Source organism: Coloeus monedula (assembly GCF_965178545.1).
Source record: "Coloeus monedula genome assembly, chromosome: 2".
Classification (NCBI taxonomy): Eukaryota; Metazoa; Chordata; class Aves; order Passeriformes; family Corvidae; genus Coloeus; species Coloeus monedula.
Window position 1 is genome coordinate 20,589,284 of NC_138782.1, and position 18,696 is coordinate 20,607,979.

The 18,696-nt window shown below is 48.5% G+C and overlaps 2 protein-coding genes across 3 annotated transcripts; one reads left to right on the plus strand and one right to left on the minus strand.

Moving 5' to 3' along the window:
- Positions 1 to 1,504: 1,504 nt before the first annotated feature.
- OVOL2 (ovo like zinc finger 2) lies at positions 1,505 to 7,947 on the plus strand (the record flags this gene model as incomplete). The annotated part of the gene is given in 5 exon segments (XM_082276977.1): positions 1,505 to 1,667; positions 1,670 to 1,807; positions 2,498 to 2,688; positions 4,874 to 5,063; positions 7,637 to 7,947. Coding segments are annotated over 5 exon segments (993 nt in total).
- A 2,989-nt stretch (positions 7,948 to 10,936) lies between these two features.
- Positions 10,937 to 18,584, minus strand: MGME1 (mitochondrial genome maintenance exonuclease 1). Of its 2 annotated transcripts, XM_082300347.1 has the most exons (6): positions 18,565 to 18,583; positions 17,808 to 17,859; positions 14,808 to 15,411; positions 13,885 to 14,107; positions 13,351 to 13,483; positions 10,937 to 12,169 (listed from the first exon to the last, which is right to left on the minus strand). In XM_082300347.1, exons 3-6 carry the CDS (start codon positions 15,328 to 15,330, stop codon positions 12,035 to 12,037), a joined length of 1,014 nt encoding a protein of 337 aa, XP_082156473.1. In that variant the 5' UTR covers positions 15,331 to 15,411; positions 17,808 to 17,859; positions 18,565 to 18,583; the 3' UTR covers positions 10,937 to 12,034. The 2 variants fall into 2 exon arrangements, with proteins under 2 accessions (XP_082156473.1, XP_082156472.1); XM_082300346.1 differs by lacking the exon at positions 17,808 to 17,859 and having other exon boundaries at positions 18,565 to 18,584.
- Between the last annotated feature and the right edge of the window lie 112 nt (positions 18,585 to 18,696).

An 18,696-nucleotide genomic window follows, 5' to 3' on the forward strand; every position in this document is an offset into this window, starting at 1 on the left:
ATCTCAGACATAACAGAGAAATTACATAGCCTTAAAGAGAAAGAGAGAAAGGGAAGGTTTTATGTGCGGTCTTGCTGAGGTATTGCCCGAAGCCATGCTGAGGTGGCTTCTCACCTGGTACCTGCAGAGACTGTAAACTCCCCACAGGAGTAGGGGGAGCAAGTAGGTGCTGGGAGATCCTACTGGAAGTACAGATTGCTGGAGGAGCTCCCTGGTGGTGCATCACTTGATGTGGGGCTGGAGCTTTATCCCTGGGGCTCCAGGCTGTCCTACACCCCCAGCCTCAGAGTCTCAGGCCGCCACAAGAGCTCATGCCCAAAAGACTAACGGGGACATGCACTGAGCAGAGCTCTTTCATTTGGCCGTGATACTTGAAGGCGTGTTCTTTGCAGAGGCTCCAGGTCCAGCCCCTGAAGTTAAACCTTTGTCTCAATGAAACCAACAGTGAAACTCCCATCAATTCCCCCCGGTCTGTGCTCTGCCCTGTGGGAGGAAAGCGGCACCCTCAGAGAGGAGTGACTCCGTTTGAAAGGCCTCTTCCTTCATGTGGGGAAACAGCTCCTGGTGCTCATTCCCGCAACTGCTCCAGCCCGGTGCCGTCTCTGCCGCAGGGATGAGCTTGGGGAGGGAGGCACCAAGTGCATTTCCACTGCTTTGAATAAAAAAGCAGATTGAACAGGAGGCAGGAGAAGGAATCCCTGAATGTTGTTAAACACCCAAGGCCACGCCAGGCACAGGCTCTGCTCGCCGACTTCTTGTGGGTTTTATTCTGTTTCTTTTGCTTCCTTCCCCAATACTCTAACCTCTTGTCTTTGTTTCATTTCCACTTTGGGAAGAGGGGGAAGACGACAAGAGGCAAAAAAATTTAAAAAAAAAAAAAAAAGGAGGGGGGGAGAGAAAAAGCTGTGACACGTTTTTAATTTTAGATCAATGACTGAAAAAGAATAAAAATCTTTTTTTTTTCTTCTTTTCTTAACAGAAGAAAGGCTGGTCATTAAGAAAAATAATAACAACTTTCTCTTCCTGCTGCTGCCCCGAGGACAGCTCGGCCTCTCCCGGCGCCTCGGCAAGTCTTCCCCTCGACGGGCTGTCGCGGGGGGGGTCTCCGCTGAGCCCCCCGTGGGCGGCGGGACCCGCACCCGCGAACGGGGAGCAACCCTGGCCCGCATTCCCAGCAGGGCATCCCGGTGCGGCGACAGAGAAAGGGCCAGCGGGTCCGGCCCGGCGGGGGCTCCGCCGGCGGGGCGCGGGCAGGCAGCAGCGGGGGTCTCCCCTCTTCGTTTGGGTTTTTGGTTTGGTTTTTTTGGTTTGTTTGGTTTTTTTTTTTCTTTTTTTAATTTTCAGACGTTAAATTCTTTTGCAAACATTCATGCCTTAGGAAGGGCTGGAACAAAGCTCAGCTGCTCCAACCGGTCGGACAGGTAAGCAGACTTGTTGACACCGTTATGTTTGCAGCACGCATGCTCCTTCCCAAGTTTCCTGGTGCATTTTTCTATTCCACCTTATGAAACTTTCCTCCCCCCCCCCACCCTCTCCCCTCTCCTCCCCTCCCCTTCCCCTCCCCGCGCCTCAGCGGCTCTGCCCGGTGCGTGCGGTCCCGCTCCCCCGGACGGCAGCGCAGCGCCCGCGCCCCGTCGGGCTGCGGGCGGGCGGCGGGGCTGAAGCGGCCGCTGCGCTCCGTGCCCAGCCGTGCCCCCTGCCCTCGCCATGCCCAGAGCCTTCCTGGTGAAGCGCCGGAGCCCGCAGCCGGCGGTGCGCAGCTGGGATGGGCTGCCCGACGAGGAGAGAGCCGACACCTACATCCCAGGTACGGCGCCGGCGGCCGCCGCCCCGCGCCGGGCGCCGCCGGGAGAGACGGAGGGAGCGGGGTCCCCGCGCTCCGCCGAGGGGGCGATTTGGGGAGGGGGCTTTGCCGGGCCGGGGGAGCCCCGAGGGGGCGGGCGGCGGCTTAGAGAGAGTTGTGAGAAACGCGGTGGAGGGCACGGGGACAACACTCGGGGGAAAAGTCCCCGGGCAGCGGCAGGGGTGCCAGCCCCGCCGGGCCGTGCCGCCCCCATGCCTGGCAGCGTCTCCCACCCCGGGGAGCCCTCGGGTATGGCGGGGCGGGGAAGTGGGGGGGAATGTGTGTGTGTGTCCAGGAAGGTGGGAAACCTCGTTTGCATGAGAAAGGTGGCTGGGGGAGGAGAAGGAAGGACCCAGGCGGGAGGGGGGGGTGATGTATTCCTGGCCTCCCCCTCTCCTCCTCCTCCTCCTCCCGCTCCTCCTGCCCTTGCCCGGGGTATAACGGGAAGGCGGCGGAGCTGGCTTGTTTGAACTTTGGGACCGTTCGTGTTTGAGTTTCCGATTGCAGCGTGAGCCGGGGATCCTCCCCCGCCGCCAGCGGCCCGCCCGCAGGTTAAACACCGGGGCCCGCCGGCTCCCGCCCGCCGCCTCCCTCCCCTGCCCTGCCCGCGGCTCCGGGGTCCCCCCGCTTTATCGCATCCCCACCCCGTTGCAGGCGGGATCGGCTGCGTGCTGCTGGGATATGAAGACAGCTGCAGCCTGGAGAGCAGCGGCAGCAGCGGGACCCGGGACGCCGAGCCCAGCGACCCCCCGACGCCCCAACCTGCCCCCGGCGAGCTGGGCACGGCCGGGGGGATGCTGCTGGACCTGGCCGTCAAGCGCCCCATGGTCAGGTCAAAAATCAAGGTAAACGCCTGCACCACAACCATCTTTCTCTGGCAATGGCATGACCCCAGTTCAAGGTCAAGGCCTGGCTGCTGCCCGGGGACACCAGGTGACAACTGTCCCTTGGGCTCTCTTTGTGAGTGGGGACAACACCTGTCCCGCACACCGAGATGGAGGCCTGCGAGAACAGCCGGCCGTAGGATGGCAGCAGCAGGGCAAGCCTCCTAAGCGATGTGCCATAATCTTCCAGTGCCCTTTGCCTTCTCTTATCCTTGCCTGGGACGTGCTGCCCCTGACCTCCTTGGCTCGGCTCCCGCAGGAGCTCTGAATCCAGCCAGGAAGGACCAGCCCTGGCAGCTAGGAGTCATGCCCCATGGTGCGTGGGTGGATCTTGTTCCTTAGCGTGGGGCCTCCTTAAAAGCTGCCTTCTAGGTTGTACTCAAGCCTTCACCAAGAGGGGCTGGGTGAATCTTCACGCTGCCCCCTCACACCTTGACCTATCAAGAAAGCAGCTGAAGGTTCTCCTCCATAGCTGTGAAAGACCATTGCCACCTTGAGGTCGACCTGCAGTCTTGGGTGAAATTAAGCAGTCATCTGTCCCCTGAGTTTGCTGAAGAGCCTCTCTTGCTGCAAGGGCAGGAGCTCTGGCTGTCTGGGTGTTCTTGGGCAGAACCAGCAGAGCAGAGCAGTGATTTCCCTCCCAAGGCTGAGAAGGCAAATTGCTCACGGCGCCTCAGGTCCTCGTGGTACCTAAGAACTCAACACCGAGCTCCCAAACAGCGCCGTCTCCCTCTGAACGTCCAGGGTCCCCTCAGCAGAGTTGGAGCCAGGCCACCCCAGTGCTAGGCAGGAGGAGATGTGTTTACCACTGGTAGTTAACACCTCGTTAAACCCTGGCTGTTGCTTTGCTGGATGGAGCTGTAAAAATTACCATTGTCTGTGCCGGGCTGACAGCCTTTCAGTCACCGTGTTCTTAAGTCTCATGATTAGGTTTCGCCCCGGTTATATGCAGCTGCTTGAGGTGGAGTCATAGCCCTGTTGCCCAACAGATTCTTCCCAGATGGCTCCCCCTCCAGTTTCACAGCTCGTGGTTTCACAGCTGCCGTTTTCTTTAATCTTTCTTTACAATTTCGAGTAGCGTTGCTTCGGTAGTAAGCAAAGGAGGAGGACCGGGAAAAATAACTGGCTCTTCAGGAAAAAGAAACCCCAGATGTATTCCCGTCTTTGTGAAGAGCCTGTCCTCCCGCCGTTTGACTTTAACCTACTTTGTATAATTTAACCTGGGCAATTAATGTCTGTCACAGCAAAACCTCGTTTCAGCAGAGCTGAATTTTTTCAGCTGATGGATGTGTGCCCGTGGTCCTGTCTGCTCTGCTGGCTTTCGCTCATCCCGGGCGTCTAACAGTGTCCGTGTGTTCTACCAGGAATAATTAAACCAGCAGTGCAGTATTTACATTTTCCAGACATTCCTCTGAGGAGCGATCTTCCCAGGAGCTGAATCATCAGCGTCTTCTTTAGTTATGTCATGGTGTTGGCAAAATGCTTTCGGTGCTAGGAGCAGGAATGAGGAGGTTACCCCCCAATGTCACCCTGCTGTTAATTAACGAGCCGGGGACACCAACGGGGGAGGGAGATTAGGGCCATTGTTTCAGTCTCTGCTGAGTCAGCACAACGTGCCTTGGGCTTATCTCTCCAAAACCACCTTTTTATCACTGCTGGCTGGTTTTTGAGGGACCCGGAGCAGTTGGAGGCGTGACTAGTGAAGGCGCTGCGTAACACAACTCTCTCACACCAGAGAGGACTTCCCTTCTCCATCCAGGATACCAGCTGAGTGCAGGAGCAAACACACGAGTGGTCCCACAGAAAGGTGCTCATAGCCGAAGCCCTCTTGTTCATGGATGTAGCCAGACGAGGGTTGCTGCCTCTGGAAGGAATGCATTACACAGAATTTGTTTTAATCCCTGAATCCAAGCTGGCCAGAGATGCCTCAGTCCCAAACGGTTCACGTTGAGTCCCCCACTTGATAGCAAGAAAAGCGTGAAGGTTTCACCCCGCAGGAATCTCCCGAATGCTTTCACTTTTCGTTTCTAATAGATCCCAATATTTCTTTTAATGCCACAATAAGTCCTGCTTATTTCGCTTTATTTCTTCTGTTGGTGCTCTGTTGTTCATCCCAATGCTCACACAGTCCTCTCCCACTCCTCAGTTCACCACGGGCACCTGTAACGATGCTGCCCTGCATAGCTGCGAGCTGTGTGGAAAAGGCTTTCGCCTGCAGAGGATGCTCAACCGTCACATCAAGTGCCACAGCCAGGTGAAGAGACACTTGTGCACCTTCTGTGGAAAAGGCTTCAACGACACCTTTGATCTGAAAAGGCATGTCCGGACCCATACTGGTGAGAATGCGTTCCCTGGGGACCCGTGGGAGGCTCCGGGGAGAAGGGGTGGGATGGAACAAGGACAAGGAGAGGGTGAGGGTAACCTGGCAAGACCATAACACAAAGCCCTGGTTAACAACATTTGCCAAAAATAGTGAGGATGCAGTGGAGAAAAGGGGAATATGTGAGCATGGATGGGGAAAAGTCCTGGGAATGATGAACTCTGAGGAGAACTAATGAAATCCGTGTGAAGCAGTGAGGGTTGCAGGACCTGCCATCCATGCCTCGTGTAGGCACGGCAGCCCTGTGCTGCCATGCCTGGGGCATCGAAGCTGGGATAACCCACCAGGATAACCCCCCGGGATAGCAAATCACTGCACGTTATCAGTGTGCAGAGATGAGTGGAGGCAGGAGCTCGATGAAAACGCTTTGCCCTCTAGAGGCAACGAGCAGCAGCTTCCCGGGCTTTTTGCTGTTGAGAGCCTTCCCAGCTGATCGTTGGCAGGATGGGATCATGGCTAGATTTTGGCACCGTCTGGAGAAACCAGAGTGTGGTTCATGCTGTGCCTCCCCCAGGCTGGAGGGATGTGCTGTCTGTGGCCACTCTGCAGTGGGGTCAGTTCCTGAGTCCATCCCAAATAGCAGTGCTTGTGTTTCTGTTGCCTCAAATCCAGCTCACTGTTCCCAGAAGTTCTTACCTCAGCCTGGAGCAGGGAGAAGGCTGCCAGATTGATTGGCTTTTTTTTCTTGGTGGAAGCAATGGCTTAAATAAACATCAACCCCATGCTCACTGAGGGCAATGCTGGCTGTTCCCAGCAGGCTTTGATTTCGCACTGTTGGGCACCCAGAAGGTTCATCCACCACATCTCACAGGCACATCCCATCTTTCCAGATGTGTGGTCACCCAGTGGGAGCTGGAGACTATTTGGGCTTGCTCTGCAGAGCCCCTTTGTTGGTTTAGGCCCCATTAACCAGGTGAACTGCTAGAGGTGACACAGGGATGTTTGTAGGCAGCAGCTGTTTCTAAGTAGTAGAGTCCCCAAAACCAATGACACTCATTTGGATGGGAAGGCATTGGCTGGAGGCAATGTTTTGGGCTGTTTGGGTTTGTTTGCAAAGCTTTCATGTGGAAAGGAGAGCTGCTGGCTGTGAGCAGGGAGCTGCCACTGGGGTATGGCTGGAGTGTGGAGTCAGTGCTTCCAAAAGAAGTGATTTTTCAACCTGTCCCCTCATCAGAGAGTCAGAAACTAAATCCAAGAGGGTCTCTGGTCAGAATCATTTAAAATGATTCCTAAATTATCTAAAATGATTCCTAGGTGATGAAGAGGTTCCCACAGTCCTGATGGGCTGTGCCATCCTGGCACTACCCTTTCTGTGCTTCTGTTCCTGCCTATGGAGCACTGGAGCAGGCACCAAGGATGGTGAAGGTTTAAATTGCCTTCAAATGAGCATGAAACAGCTTTTTGTGTGTGAATTCTAAAGACAGTTTGGGCTTTCTCTCCAACTGCAGTTTAATGGAAATGAAGCAATTTCACAGCAGCAGGCATTAGGAAGCTTTTGTCTTGATAGTTTAATCTGGTGCACTGGGATAACCTCTTTTAACTAAACAAAAATGCAGTTGAGATGCTGCTTATTGGAACTTCTATTTAGCTTGGATTTCTGGTAGAAAAATCAGCTCCTGACTGGTAACTTAATGCAATCACAAAGTTACAACTGTCCGAACAGACCAACCTGGTGTACCCATTTCTGCCTGGCTCACTATAGGTCTGATCTTCCAGACCCTAGCATTCCATCTTCCCTGGGGAAAAGCAGGGGTTAGGTAACTCCTTATATCAGTTTTAAGGGTGGTTTTTGCTTGGAAACTCACTGATCTAGTCTAGTAAGTGGAATTCCAGCTGGTTTAGGTTCTTTCAAGTGTTGCTACATCCTCAGCTATTTAAGTACTGGGGGGGGGGGGGGGGGGTTGTTGTTGTTATATCAGTGTTGATGGGTGGTAAAATTAATTTTTGTGATGTTGGTTGTCTGGGCATTCAAATCACAAGTCAGTTCCTTGTCCCTCCTCTGGAAACACACAGACTTATTTCTTTCATCTTCCTGGCACTTCTTTTCTACAATTTCTAATCTCAGTCATCAAATCTGTATTGTATGAAAGCGCTCTCGCTCCTTTGAAGCACTTGGGATCGCTGGACATTCACTGCTGTTCACTGAAGTCTCATTAAACTAAAAGAGAAAAATTAAAGTCTTACCAAGACAGAAGTTTTTATTCATTATAAAATCTGAAACCAATAGTTTTACCTAATTACAGGATTTCAAATAGTCAGGGGTCTAAAATAAATTTCGTAGGAGTTGATAATGGCTGCCTTAGGACCAACCACCAATGGGCATCTGTTATCCTCAGCATCTGTCTGTGCCTTCTCAAAACATTCCTCGGTTTTCTATACCTGAATATGAGAACCCATTCCTGAACACCTTAGCCTGAAAGCAGGATGTTTTGTTTAGAGAGGTAGTTCCTGGGCTGCTAGATACGTACTCAGCAGCTGAGGTGAGGAGACACAACTCGGGATGGTAACCCCTGTGTTTTCCCGCTGCAGGGATTCGTCCTTACAAGTGTGAGGTTTGCAACAAGGCCTTCACGCAGCGCTGCTCGCTGGAGTCGCACCTGAAGAAGATCCACGGCGTGCAGCAGCAGTACGCCTACAAGCAGAGGAGGGACAAGCTGTACGTGTGCGAGGACTGTGGCTACACGGGCCCCACGCAGGAGGACCTGTACCTGCACGTCAGCGGCGTCCACCCCGGCAGCGCCTTCCTGAAGAAAACCTCCAAAAAACTCGCAGCTGTTCTGCAAACCAAACTGAGCCCCGTCCTGCAGAGGAACTCCAAAGAGGATGGCAAGGACGAGTGACACGGGGGCTCGCAGTGCTCGACAGCAATGAAGTTTACATGTAGGACTATATATATTATTTTTTTAAGAACAATTTTGAAAGGATCACCTGAAATTAAAGGGATGCTTTTGTTAACGGGACTCTCTTGATGTTGGTAAAACCTCAACTTGACAGAAATATTCCCATTTGTGATGGAAGCATCAGACTTTTTTTTTATCTGGCCAATAAAAATGGAATGCTTGCAAAGGCTGTCACCTCTCAGATGGAGTATTTACTGAACTGACATTTGGGCAACCTGTTTTTCTGTTCCAGCTCTACCACAGGTCTGAACACCCCTGACAAATCAGTTCACCTTTCCCCAGTGTATTTTGTAAAGTTAATAACTGTTACCTCCTGTGCAAACTACTTATGAGAGGTTTGGGTGAAAAGTGTTGGGTAAGAGGGGTACTCTATGCAACATTAATTAAAGTGCCTTAAGAACAGGAGTGCATTGCATCAGCAAATGAGTTAAAATGTGCAAATACCCTTAACTCTGCCCCCTGTGCAGTCTGCTAACAAGTTATGGAAGTGGGATCCAAGGTGAGTTGAAAACTCTTCTCAAAGGATGCAGAACGTTTTCTTCCCAAAGTTTCTCTACTAGCAAATGACATTATTCCAGGGCAGACTTTTGGTTGTGTCTTAGGTACTTTAAGCCATGAATTTACTTTTGTCATGTTGATATCCAAGTGAAATCAACTCTGACATTTCTGGATTTGTCATGCTCACTTTGAGGATTATGACCACATCCTTTTAACATACACCAGTATCAACCCAGAAACCCAAAGAAAGCACTGTAAGGACTTGAAAAGAAGTATTTTCTGTCATGATGAAATGCAATTTTGTGCATATTTTATGGTGTGTGTGTGTGTGTGTTTGGGGATTTTTTTTTCTCTTTTATATTCAAGTGCCTGTTCGTTAATACAACAATGCCATGAAAAGTGGGGCTGAGCTTGTGTCTTCTTCAGGAGATCAGTGCAAAACTGCAGGCACCAATCTGGCTGCTCCTCTATGACCACTGTCAATGTAGAAGGCTCCTCCCACCTAAAATACAAAGTCAGGCACAGCCAGGACCTTCAAAGTCACTGCTGCTAAAATGAGAGATTCTGAGCAACTTTGCAAGAATTGTAAAAAAATCTTTTCAACTTGCTTCAATTTTGTACAGGCACCTGCTTGGGTTTTCATGGGGAAAAACTTCTAGGGGTCTTCAAAACATTCCTAAGGATATTAATACTTTATTCAACACAACTGTTGGTGCTTGGGCCCTTGAAAACGAGGATAATAAAGTGATGCCACTGTGCTAAGAACAAACTTATCCTATGTAGCAGGAAAGTTTGTAGAATACTTTAATAAATGGGAAGTTGCTGAGGGAAAAAAAGCATCTGAGGTAAATTAGGAGATCCTGACTTTACAGGAAGAACTGAAGCCTGTGCACCGACCCCCAGGTCTTATAACTGAACAGTGTAAAGGGAAGGTTGCTCACCCTGCAATGGGATTAATGTTCACCTGACTGCATGGGATTTGTGTGCTCAGCTCCTCTGAAACCTCAGCCCTTCCCCTGGCACAGCAGAGCTGTGGCTGAAACCCTTCCTCTCCAGCCAGAGACATATTTTGTGTGTGTACCTGCATGCATGGGCTGGTTTTTTATCCCTCCTGCACCACATGTTGCTTTTGCTCTCCCTCCTGTGCCACTGCCACAGCACATCCCTGCTGACAGAACCACAGGCACAGTGAGGTGTGCACAGAAAGGATTCACAGCAAAACAGAAAGGGAGCAGGTAGCAGGGCACAAGGGAAAACCCACTCTGGATGGAGAGCAAAGCTCTGGAAAGCTGGATGTCAGAGCTGAAGTAAGTGCCCTGGTTGCCTGGCAGGTTTGTCTGCAGAGGACAGAGAGTGCCTGTAGCAGTGCCCTGGGCACAGCACTTGAACAGTCTGGCAGCTTAACTGAAACTGTTCACAAAGTGCGTTTGGGTTTGTGTGACACTGGTGACAGCCACCTGCCAGTCCTGTTACAGGACAAACCAGCTTGTGCTACTCCAGAAATGCTCCAGAGCTCAGCCAGGGATGCCCAAGGCAGCAGCCAGGCTTTCAGAAGTGCCAGACACGGTGACTCCCACCGCTGCTGTCTTTGAAGGCTGGCTGCCTCCTCCTGGCTCTCTGAGGTACAGACTCAGCTGGGACTTAGGTTTACAAAATGACTTTGCTGGCAGCCTCCCTCAAGCACGGGGATTTTCTTAAACAAATGGACACAAATCCAACAGGTGCCAGCCAACAACACTGCCCAGGCTCCAGCCTGGTCCTTATTCATGAGGGGGCAGGATGAGGCTGAGCATTTACATGGTTCAGAGACATCTAATGGCTGAGTGATGTACTGATGAAGAAAGCAATCCCACCCAAACATTGCCCAGCAGTTCAGCACTGCCCTCCTCTACCCAATCCCAACCAACCCAGGGATTTCAGTACCTTTTATCACCTCCTACCTCTGCCCACCCTCTTTGTATTCACAAACTGTCTTTCACAGAACACTGACACTGTTCAGTGACATTAAACCAGCCACCTGCTAACACTTTGTGCTCTGGGAAGATCCTTGTTAAACAGGTAGGACTTCGGAACACATGTGATGTGTTTTAATGGTGTCATCTCTGAACCAGCTTTTCAGTCCCCATGGTTTGTCTTTTTAGAAATCTAATTAAGCAGAGTTATGACATCACTAGGCCAGGTTTGAATAAGCAAGTACCACTCTAACTCAGTTTCACTGCACAGATTTCCACAGTTCAGTAATCTGGAGGCACAAGATTAAGCAGCACAGAGGTTTAAATTTCTGGGGTTTTAGCTATGGTTCTGGCTGATTTTCTTGAAGCTTAGGGGTTGGTCAAAATTTTATTTGTAAGCTGCAGTAGTCTTGTGAAAATCCATACATACAATTCATAGAAGACAAAGAGAATGAGGAAAAAAGCCTTCCAGAGCAGCACGGCCTGACATGATCAAGGCTTATTTTCTCTGCTTTACAGACCTGATTTTATATGCTTCAAAAGTAAAGTTTTTTTCTGTTTCAAAACATTTATTCACAAACTTACTTGGAAAAAAAAACCAAACAAACCCAAACAAACAGAAACCCATAAACAGAAACCCAACCAGCAGCTCTTCACCCCTCAGAAGGCCTGGCTTCACAGCCACAGGCCTGCTTTGATACAGAAACTCACGTGACACTGGGGATCATTCCACAGGGGTGGGCTCCATGTTGGATCACACCCACAGCAGTCAGGAGAGCTCAAGGCAGTGGCAGCACAGAGCTCGCAAGCCAAGGCACAGAGCCCGTTTCACAGTGCTGTTCTGTGGGCTGGCTGTTAAGAAACCTGCAGGAGGAGCCACTAGCAGCAGCTAATGTTCCCACCTCTCAGAACACTTGCTGGAAATTTCTGTGAGCATTGGTTACAATTCTGTTCCTCCCTTTCTGAGCCACTTTTGTTAAGTGGTCACTTTGCTGTAGTATTCTAAATAAGAGCTATTTCATTAAAACCCTCAGCACAGGTTTTCCAGTTGTAGCTGTAAGAAAAACCACAAATAGTAACAAGCCTGATGATGGCATGAGCGAGAACTGACTGAAACCCAGTCTACCATATCAATTTCTTTATCATTTGCATTTCTCTCAGCTCACACATTGCAGACGTTGTCTTGCTTTAGTTCACCAACTTCATTTTCAAAGACTCAGTTCTGCAACATTTTTTTTCCCTCAAAAATCACAAAAGAAAGATGATTTGATCAAGCATTTTTACTTGATGATAGAAACTCTTCTATCAACCTCAGGCTGTATAAACTGTGTGGGATAAAAAAAGAGGCTAAATAAGTTGGCTTTGTTCTGCCTGGACCACTGAGGTCACCTACAGTATAAGCAAACAGATATTCCCCATTTGAAAGTTGCTCACCTTTTTGGGAGGGGAGAGAGGGGAACCCTGCTAGTAAGAAATTAGCCAAAGTTACTCAAAAAAGAATAGGAAAGTGGTATATTTAAAAAAAAGGTTCTTCCTTTGTCTCTGTGCTCAGACCATTTGCTCGTGCTTAGTCTGGGTCAGTTTTTGTCCATGTACTCCTCCAGGCGCAAGAGCCACTTACTCCAGTACTGTGAGCACAGGTCAGGATCCATGAAATGTGGATGTGCTGGAGAGCCATTCTTGTAGGCAACCACAACGAGCCCACAGCGAACCTGCAGCACAAACAGGGGGCTGGCAGAAATCCAACATTTGTAGGCAACCCAAAGAGCTAAACCTCACTGCAAAACATCTTCCTAACATACACATCTCACACAAGAAATGAGGAATAAAAAGGGGCAATAGCTCACCATAAAACACTTGGAGACTTAACATTCAAATGCTCCAAAAAACCCCAAGCCCAAAGTTCTGAGTAACTTCAGTGGAAACCAGGGGACATGAACTCTGAGGATGAGTGATATTTAAATCCTGCAGATGCCAGGAAAATTGCCAGAGACTGAGGAGGCTTTGCCTGGGGCCATACAACCAGACTGGTGCCACTCTCCAGCTTCAGTCTGGATAAAAATGGTTACTTAGGTATGTTCTGACATCTTTCATACCTGACAAATCCCAAATCCCAAACAGCCACTGGCAGTGGGGGGGCAGGAAGCTAATGGCAGAATTCCAGCCCGTATTTCACTCTGTAAGGATCATGTCTGTAGATTGTGCTTGTGTTTACTGACCTCTACAGTATTCTAGAAAGCCCTTTGCACAGCAAATGAATCAACCTGCTCTCTTCTGCTTCGTATTTCCCCCCTTCAATATTTGTATTGAGGTAAAAATTGTTTGGGCCAAGCAGACAGGCTAGAAATGCTTTTGGAGTCTTTAAAAACATTATTCCACTGTCTTCTGATGAAGTGATTCACTACTTCTCCCTGAGGAAACAGTACAGCTTCCAGACACAAGTGCGACACTCAGTCCTTAATTTGCTAGTGGGATTCAGCAAGACACGATGCAGGTAAGGCCCTCCCTCACCATTTTCTTGTTTGCAAGCTCTTTTGCTTTATTTCTTCCCCTGCCTCTTCCTACCCTTGACACAAGGAAAAAAACACACAGGACAGAGCACAGGGGATCACCCAGATGCCAAGTCCCTGGGAGTTCATCTAAGCATCCCTTGGTTCCACTGAGCACTTCCTTAAAACCACTGAAAATTCACTACTGGCGGCCAAGGGCAGCAGGATTAGCAGGAGTAGTGGAATTATTTCACAGTATGCCAGCTTAACCTGATCTAGGACTGGGCTCCTTTGTTACAAATCCTACCAACACATGCATGACGGACAGCAGGTTCTACAGGCAGGAAGAAATGAAGATAACACAGGTGTTGCTGCTTGTCTCGACATGTAGCAGGCCTACTGACCTGGAAGTCATAATTGGCATCATGATTTATGGCTCCAATATATGCTGCAACCTGTAATGGGTTGTCATAAGTATTCTGCAGAAATGGCTTTGGTTTCTCCGAAGTTTTCCAGTCGATCACACACAATCGGCCCCTGCACAGGAGAACAAAATAGGACAATGCTTTAAACTTCAATTTGGTCACAAGTAAGAAAACAGGAATGACACAGCACATACAGACTTCTCACTCTCAGCCTGTTTCACCCTGATGTCATGTTGCTCATTATTATCTCTAAACAAGTCTCTTTCGCTGGCAGTTTAGATCCTAAAAACCAAAGCTTACTAAAACCTGCCACAGCTCCTGGAAAGTGCTGATGATTGCTTAAACCTATCCCTTCTGCAGTAAGGAACTCTCCACCAGAAAAAACAGATCAGGTTCATCCAGGGGAGTTCCTCCATTTTGCCAGTCCTAGAGCTCTGTCCAGCTTCCCCCAGTCACACCCCGGCCTCCAGAGCACCAGGGGCACCACAGGAGTCTGAGGGAAGGGCACCTCACCGATACTTGGCCACGCAGTCGACCAGGCCCAGGTACTGCAGGGTCTCGTGCTGAACTCTGCTTTCCAGAGCCTTCACCTCGCTGATGTCTCCTAAGACATGTTCCACGCTGGATAAGTAGCCAGCCACGACATCATCTTTGCCCTGCTCCTTAGCTGCCTTCTCTTCAGACAGGAAAATTGATTCCAAAGCTGAATGGAAGAGCTCTCCCTGGAGAAAAAGATCTAAGAAAAATGGGAAAACCCCCTCACATTTTAGACACTACTTTAGATTTGTATCCTACACTTTACACAATGCAGCTCTTAAACCAGTCCTGGCTTTTGTACTGAAAGTTTGAGGGTGTGGGGAGAAGGAAAAGAAACAGAAAATAAATTGTCAATAGTAAAATTATAAATAAATGAAAAAATATATAAATAAAATATATCCCTTATATTAATGCTTACTTTGTTTTTTTTAGTCTCATTGATTACTCATACATACACTGGATAAACTAAACAGTTACTGAAAAACTTCACCATAAACAGCAAGGCACATTGATTTTTAAACACTCAGGATTTTAGGAGTTCAAAATGCCTATTTCCATCTTGTCACCAAGCAGCTTTGTAACAGCAAAGAGGCTCAGTAATACCAGCTGGAAAATATCAATTTCTAAATAGATACTGGCAAATAGAGAACTAAAGGGAAGTCAGAAAGGATTGAGCAAAGTATGTTTACAGTCTGATTCTTGTTTTCCACAAATTTCTAAATCCATTTTCCTGGTCCTAGAACAAAGACCAGAGCTTAGGCTCATTGGTAACAGGTACACTCACAACATGCTCTCATGAAATGGAAACAACTTCATGGATTTCCAAACCACTTGGCCTAATGTACCTGCCAGAAATCCATACTGCTTCTACTCTGCAATCACACTGTGGCTAGACTTACTTTTGGTATACTCTTCAAATCCCTCTTTTCCAAGTTCCTCTATCATTTTATTCTTCCATCTTTCCAGATAAAAGACTTGCTGTGGAGAGAGGGTTTCTTGAAGGATGCGGGTAACACTGGGCATCTTTGCTCTTTGTAACCCGATTTTCATGGGGACATTTGAATCACTGCTGACAGGAAGAATTCTCTTGCTGGGGTTTATTAAAGGAACCCAGTTCTTGGGAGTTTTTGTCCCAGCTTTAATTGGTGGTCTGTGTTTATTTGGTGGCCCATATAACCAATTGTCCTCCTCAAGTATTGTCTCTGGTGTTTGGGCGCTGGTTTTGTAGGATGTAACAGAATGGACCAAGTTCTTGTATTTTTCTTGGTCGACTTGTTCATAACTGTTTCCTTTTTTCTTTTTACTATAAACATATGCAGAGGTAGACAGACACGTGTATGGGAATTGCTTTTGGCAAAACAGTATTTGAAAAAGCATTTCCAGGCTCCCTGCTTTCCTGGACAGAATCTGTAGGAATTGCATCCTGACAAGAAGTGTTTGTGAGCAGTTAGAGTTTTCTTCCTTCTGTCAGGAACAGTCTGTGGGTTACCATATTTTTTCCTCCTGTGGAAAAAGAAATTTGTGATTTCCAGAGTCACAAAACTCTGCCACCATCCTATTCTTGCCCTTTGCCAAACAAAGAATTGCTATGCCCAAAGTGTCTTCATACACCTTGTACCACCTTTACTCTTCAGATAAATAAGAGAAAGACTCAATGAGCAAGGAAAAGAGGAATTGCTCCCGAAAAGAACAGCTGCTGGCCTGACAAATCTGAAATCTGAAACACTTGAAGATTTGTTGCAAGCAGCAAAAGTTGCATCACAGGACATCCCTACAGCAACAGTATCAGAACTGCCATGGAGGTAGGCACAAAAACCTGATCTGCCACAAACAACCCCCCAAAAGAGGGAGGGGGAAATAAAAGCTACAGAGAGGAGACTGAAGCTAATCCATTGCTGTGAGGTATTAAAACTTTTAAGTTTATAGTGAATGACCAACTTAAGGGGATTGTGGGGACAAGGTACCTTATGGGGTATAAACCCACATTTTTCTTTTGTATACCTAGGAGAAAACAGACAGCAGGATATACAACTGTGAAACTTGAAGCTAGAAAAGCCAAAGAGAAACCAGATGCACTGCGAGTATTTTCAGATTCAAAGATTTTTTTTTTTAAAGTTCAGAATAAAATATAAAAGTATTTTTCTAAACCAAGTTTCAACCATAGCTGTGCTCTAAGACACTTAGGAAATTTAAAAGCAAGAACAGCATACAAGCAATACCAGTCTCAGCACACCTGCTAGAGCTGCACTGGAACTGCAGTGCTGAGCCCTAGGAAGGTTTTTGCACATGGATAAAATGCAACACTTCCATAGCAGCATTTCACACGCAGAATTGAGGCCCCATTCTCTTACTGATGTGTTTACCATTCCAAAGCTCCCTCCATCCACTGCAAAGACAGAATCCCTGCTCACTGCCAGCTAACAGCAGCATTCTGTTCCTGACAATCCTTCCACGTCGCTCTCTTCCTTCCCCACACTCCTCACACAGCGCTTCCCACGCCGCCCGAGCCGTGGGCGCCACGGGAAACAAAACCACGGGGAGTTATTTTGTGTGGACAGATCCCAGAGCTGCAGTGGGCACGGCGTGGGGGTGAGCATCTGTCACAGAAGTTTCCAAAAACAGGGCAGCTGATTAGAACAAGGCATCTCCCAGCAGGAGGCTGAGACTTTGGACTCGGGATCCATAAATATTGTCCTTCAGCTGTGAAGGACAAAGCCATGCAGGGGTACCAGTTTAATCAGGAGCAGGCAGATACACTGCTTTTCTCCTCACTGGCTTTACATTCTCACACTCTTTGGGGGGCTTGGGCAAATACAACCTGTGCTGTAACCTGGTGGCATGCAACTGATACAAAAGTAACCTCTCAACAGCAAATCCTAAAAAGCAGTGCAGAAAAATTAATCTCTCCTCTCTTAGGGCTTACCTCTAAATAGAGCTGCTAGAGCTGGGATTTAGAATAAAAGAGGAAAAACATGTTCTTATTCCAGTGTTAACAGTATCCAAGCCTGTAGTTTCTTGGGCTATTATTTGATGATTATTATCAGAAAACGTTGGGCCAGTGACTGCGGCTTTGTTCCATAAAGCCACAGCACAAAAGAAGTTTATTCTGGCTTTATGCCAGCTGCAGGAAGCAAGAGGATAACTGATTCCGCATAAGTTCACCTGTAGTAAGCTGCTCCCTCAACATGTTCTAAGGAATAAATTTATACCAGATCAGTGTTTTGAATCACGGAGCTATTGAAATACGGAATCTTATGAGCTCTAGAATTAACTTACTGCAACACAATGCTTCAGTGAATAGTCTGAATTTTGAGTTAACAGCCTACATTGTGCTGGGGAATATACCTGTGGAATTTCCAATACCTGAGGAAATGTTTGTGCACTGTATGAACAGAACCACCAGGAAAGGGAGAGTTTGCCAGCTGCTGTCCTGTTTTATAAAAGGAAAGAGGTTCTAGGATTGCTTAGAAATAGGGAACCCTTGTGCCCAGCTGAATAAAGAATCATGTGTTTTTCAAGAAATCACAGTGGCATTTCTGTGCAGATAACTTACAAGAAACAAATGGAATGGTTGGGATCTACTCTTGCACATAAATAACAGAATTTAACTGAGATTTCCCTCTAGGGAAGTGTCTCCCTTCTCTCTGAAAGCATTTGTATTGAAGACTGGCAGAATTGCATCAAGTGTTGCACGATGAGCCACACCAGAGAACAGAAAAAAAAAATTAAAGTAATCTGGAGGTTAAAAAAAAAAAAAATCAGGAGGACTTAACTTTCTCAAGCAAGTTGACTTTGCAGCTCCAACAATAACTGAGCTAACACAACTGAGGCAGTTTTTTTCCAGGATAGGAATGGTTTAACGGAAGGAAATATAAAGGATTACATCCATAAAAACCTACCTCCAGCTGTGGTTTCAGACAATAACCAGTATGGCTTTTTCTCCACAGCCACCTATCCAGCAAGAAAACAAAGCACTGGCTTACTTCAGAAAAAGAGCACTGCTAAACACACCTGCAGATCTGTTGCCCCGTGTCCCTAATTTGAGGAGAACAAACCCACTGATGAAGGTATAACTGTGAGTTCCCTGAAGTTTGCAAACTACATTATTGAACCTATCCAGGTTAAAAATACACCTCCCTCTTTTGGGATGTTTAGGGCACAAAGAGAGACAACTTATCAACCCGTTTAAAGCACAAGCCCACAGAGCTACCCTTAACCAACAAGCTTCAGTTCCCAGTTCAAGCTTCATTCGCAGATCAGCACTGGGAATGGAACTAGTGGGGAATAGGGCTGTAACACGAAGTTAGCGTTTTCTGCGATCTGTGAAAGAGCTGGGCCAACACCAGTGACCACCAAGTGCCCTCAGGCAGACAAACTTCCTACATGGGCTCCAGGTGTCTGAAAAATCCCAGATAAAATAAGCCCGCTCTCGTGCAGAGGGAGATAAACCACTCCGGACAAGAAGCACCGCCGGACGCGGGCATGCCCAGCCACGGCAGCCCGGCCATGCGGGCTGCTCGCTGCCGGACCCGGGGGCAGGTTGGGCCAGGGGAGCACCAGCCCCGTCCCTCCTTCCTTCCCCTCCCCTTGGCCTTCCCTCGCCCTCAGGCCCGCCCGTGCACCCCGCGGTTCTCACGACCCACGGCCCCGCGTTACCTCAGCCGCGCTTCCCGCCACCGCCGCGGGCGCCAGCGCGCAGGCGCGCTCCGCCTGCCGCCTCCGCCGCGCTCATCGCGCATGCGCCGCCCGCTGCCTCACGGGACTTGTAGTTCTCCCGCGACGCCAGCC

Bases quoted from the DNA above. Each gene is read 5' to 3' on its own strand.
- MGME1 (XM_082300346.1), bottom strand. From the start codon at position 15,330: ATGCAATTCCTACAGATTCTGTCCAGGAAAGCAGGGAGCCTGGAAATG. The intron at 14,108-14,807 runs GTAAGTCTAGCC...CATTTTTCTTAG, and splicing joins ATTTGAAGAGTATACCAAAA to ATCTTTTTCTCCAGGGAGAG. The intron at 12,170-13,350 runs GTCAGTAGGCCT...TTTGTGCTGCAG, and splicing joins ATGCCAATTATGACTTCCAG to GTTCGCTGTGGGCTCGTTGT.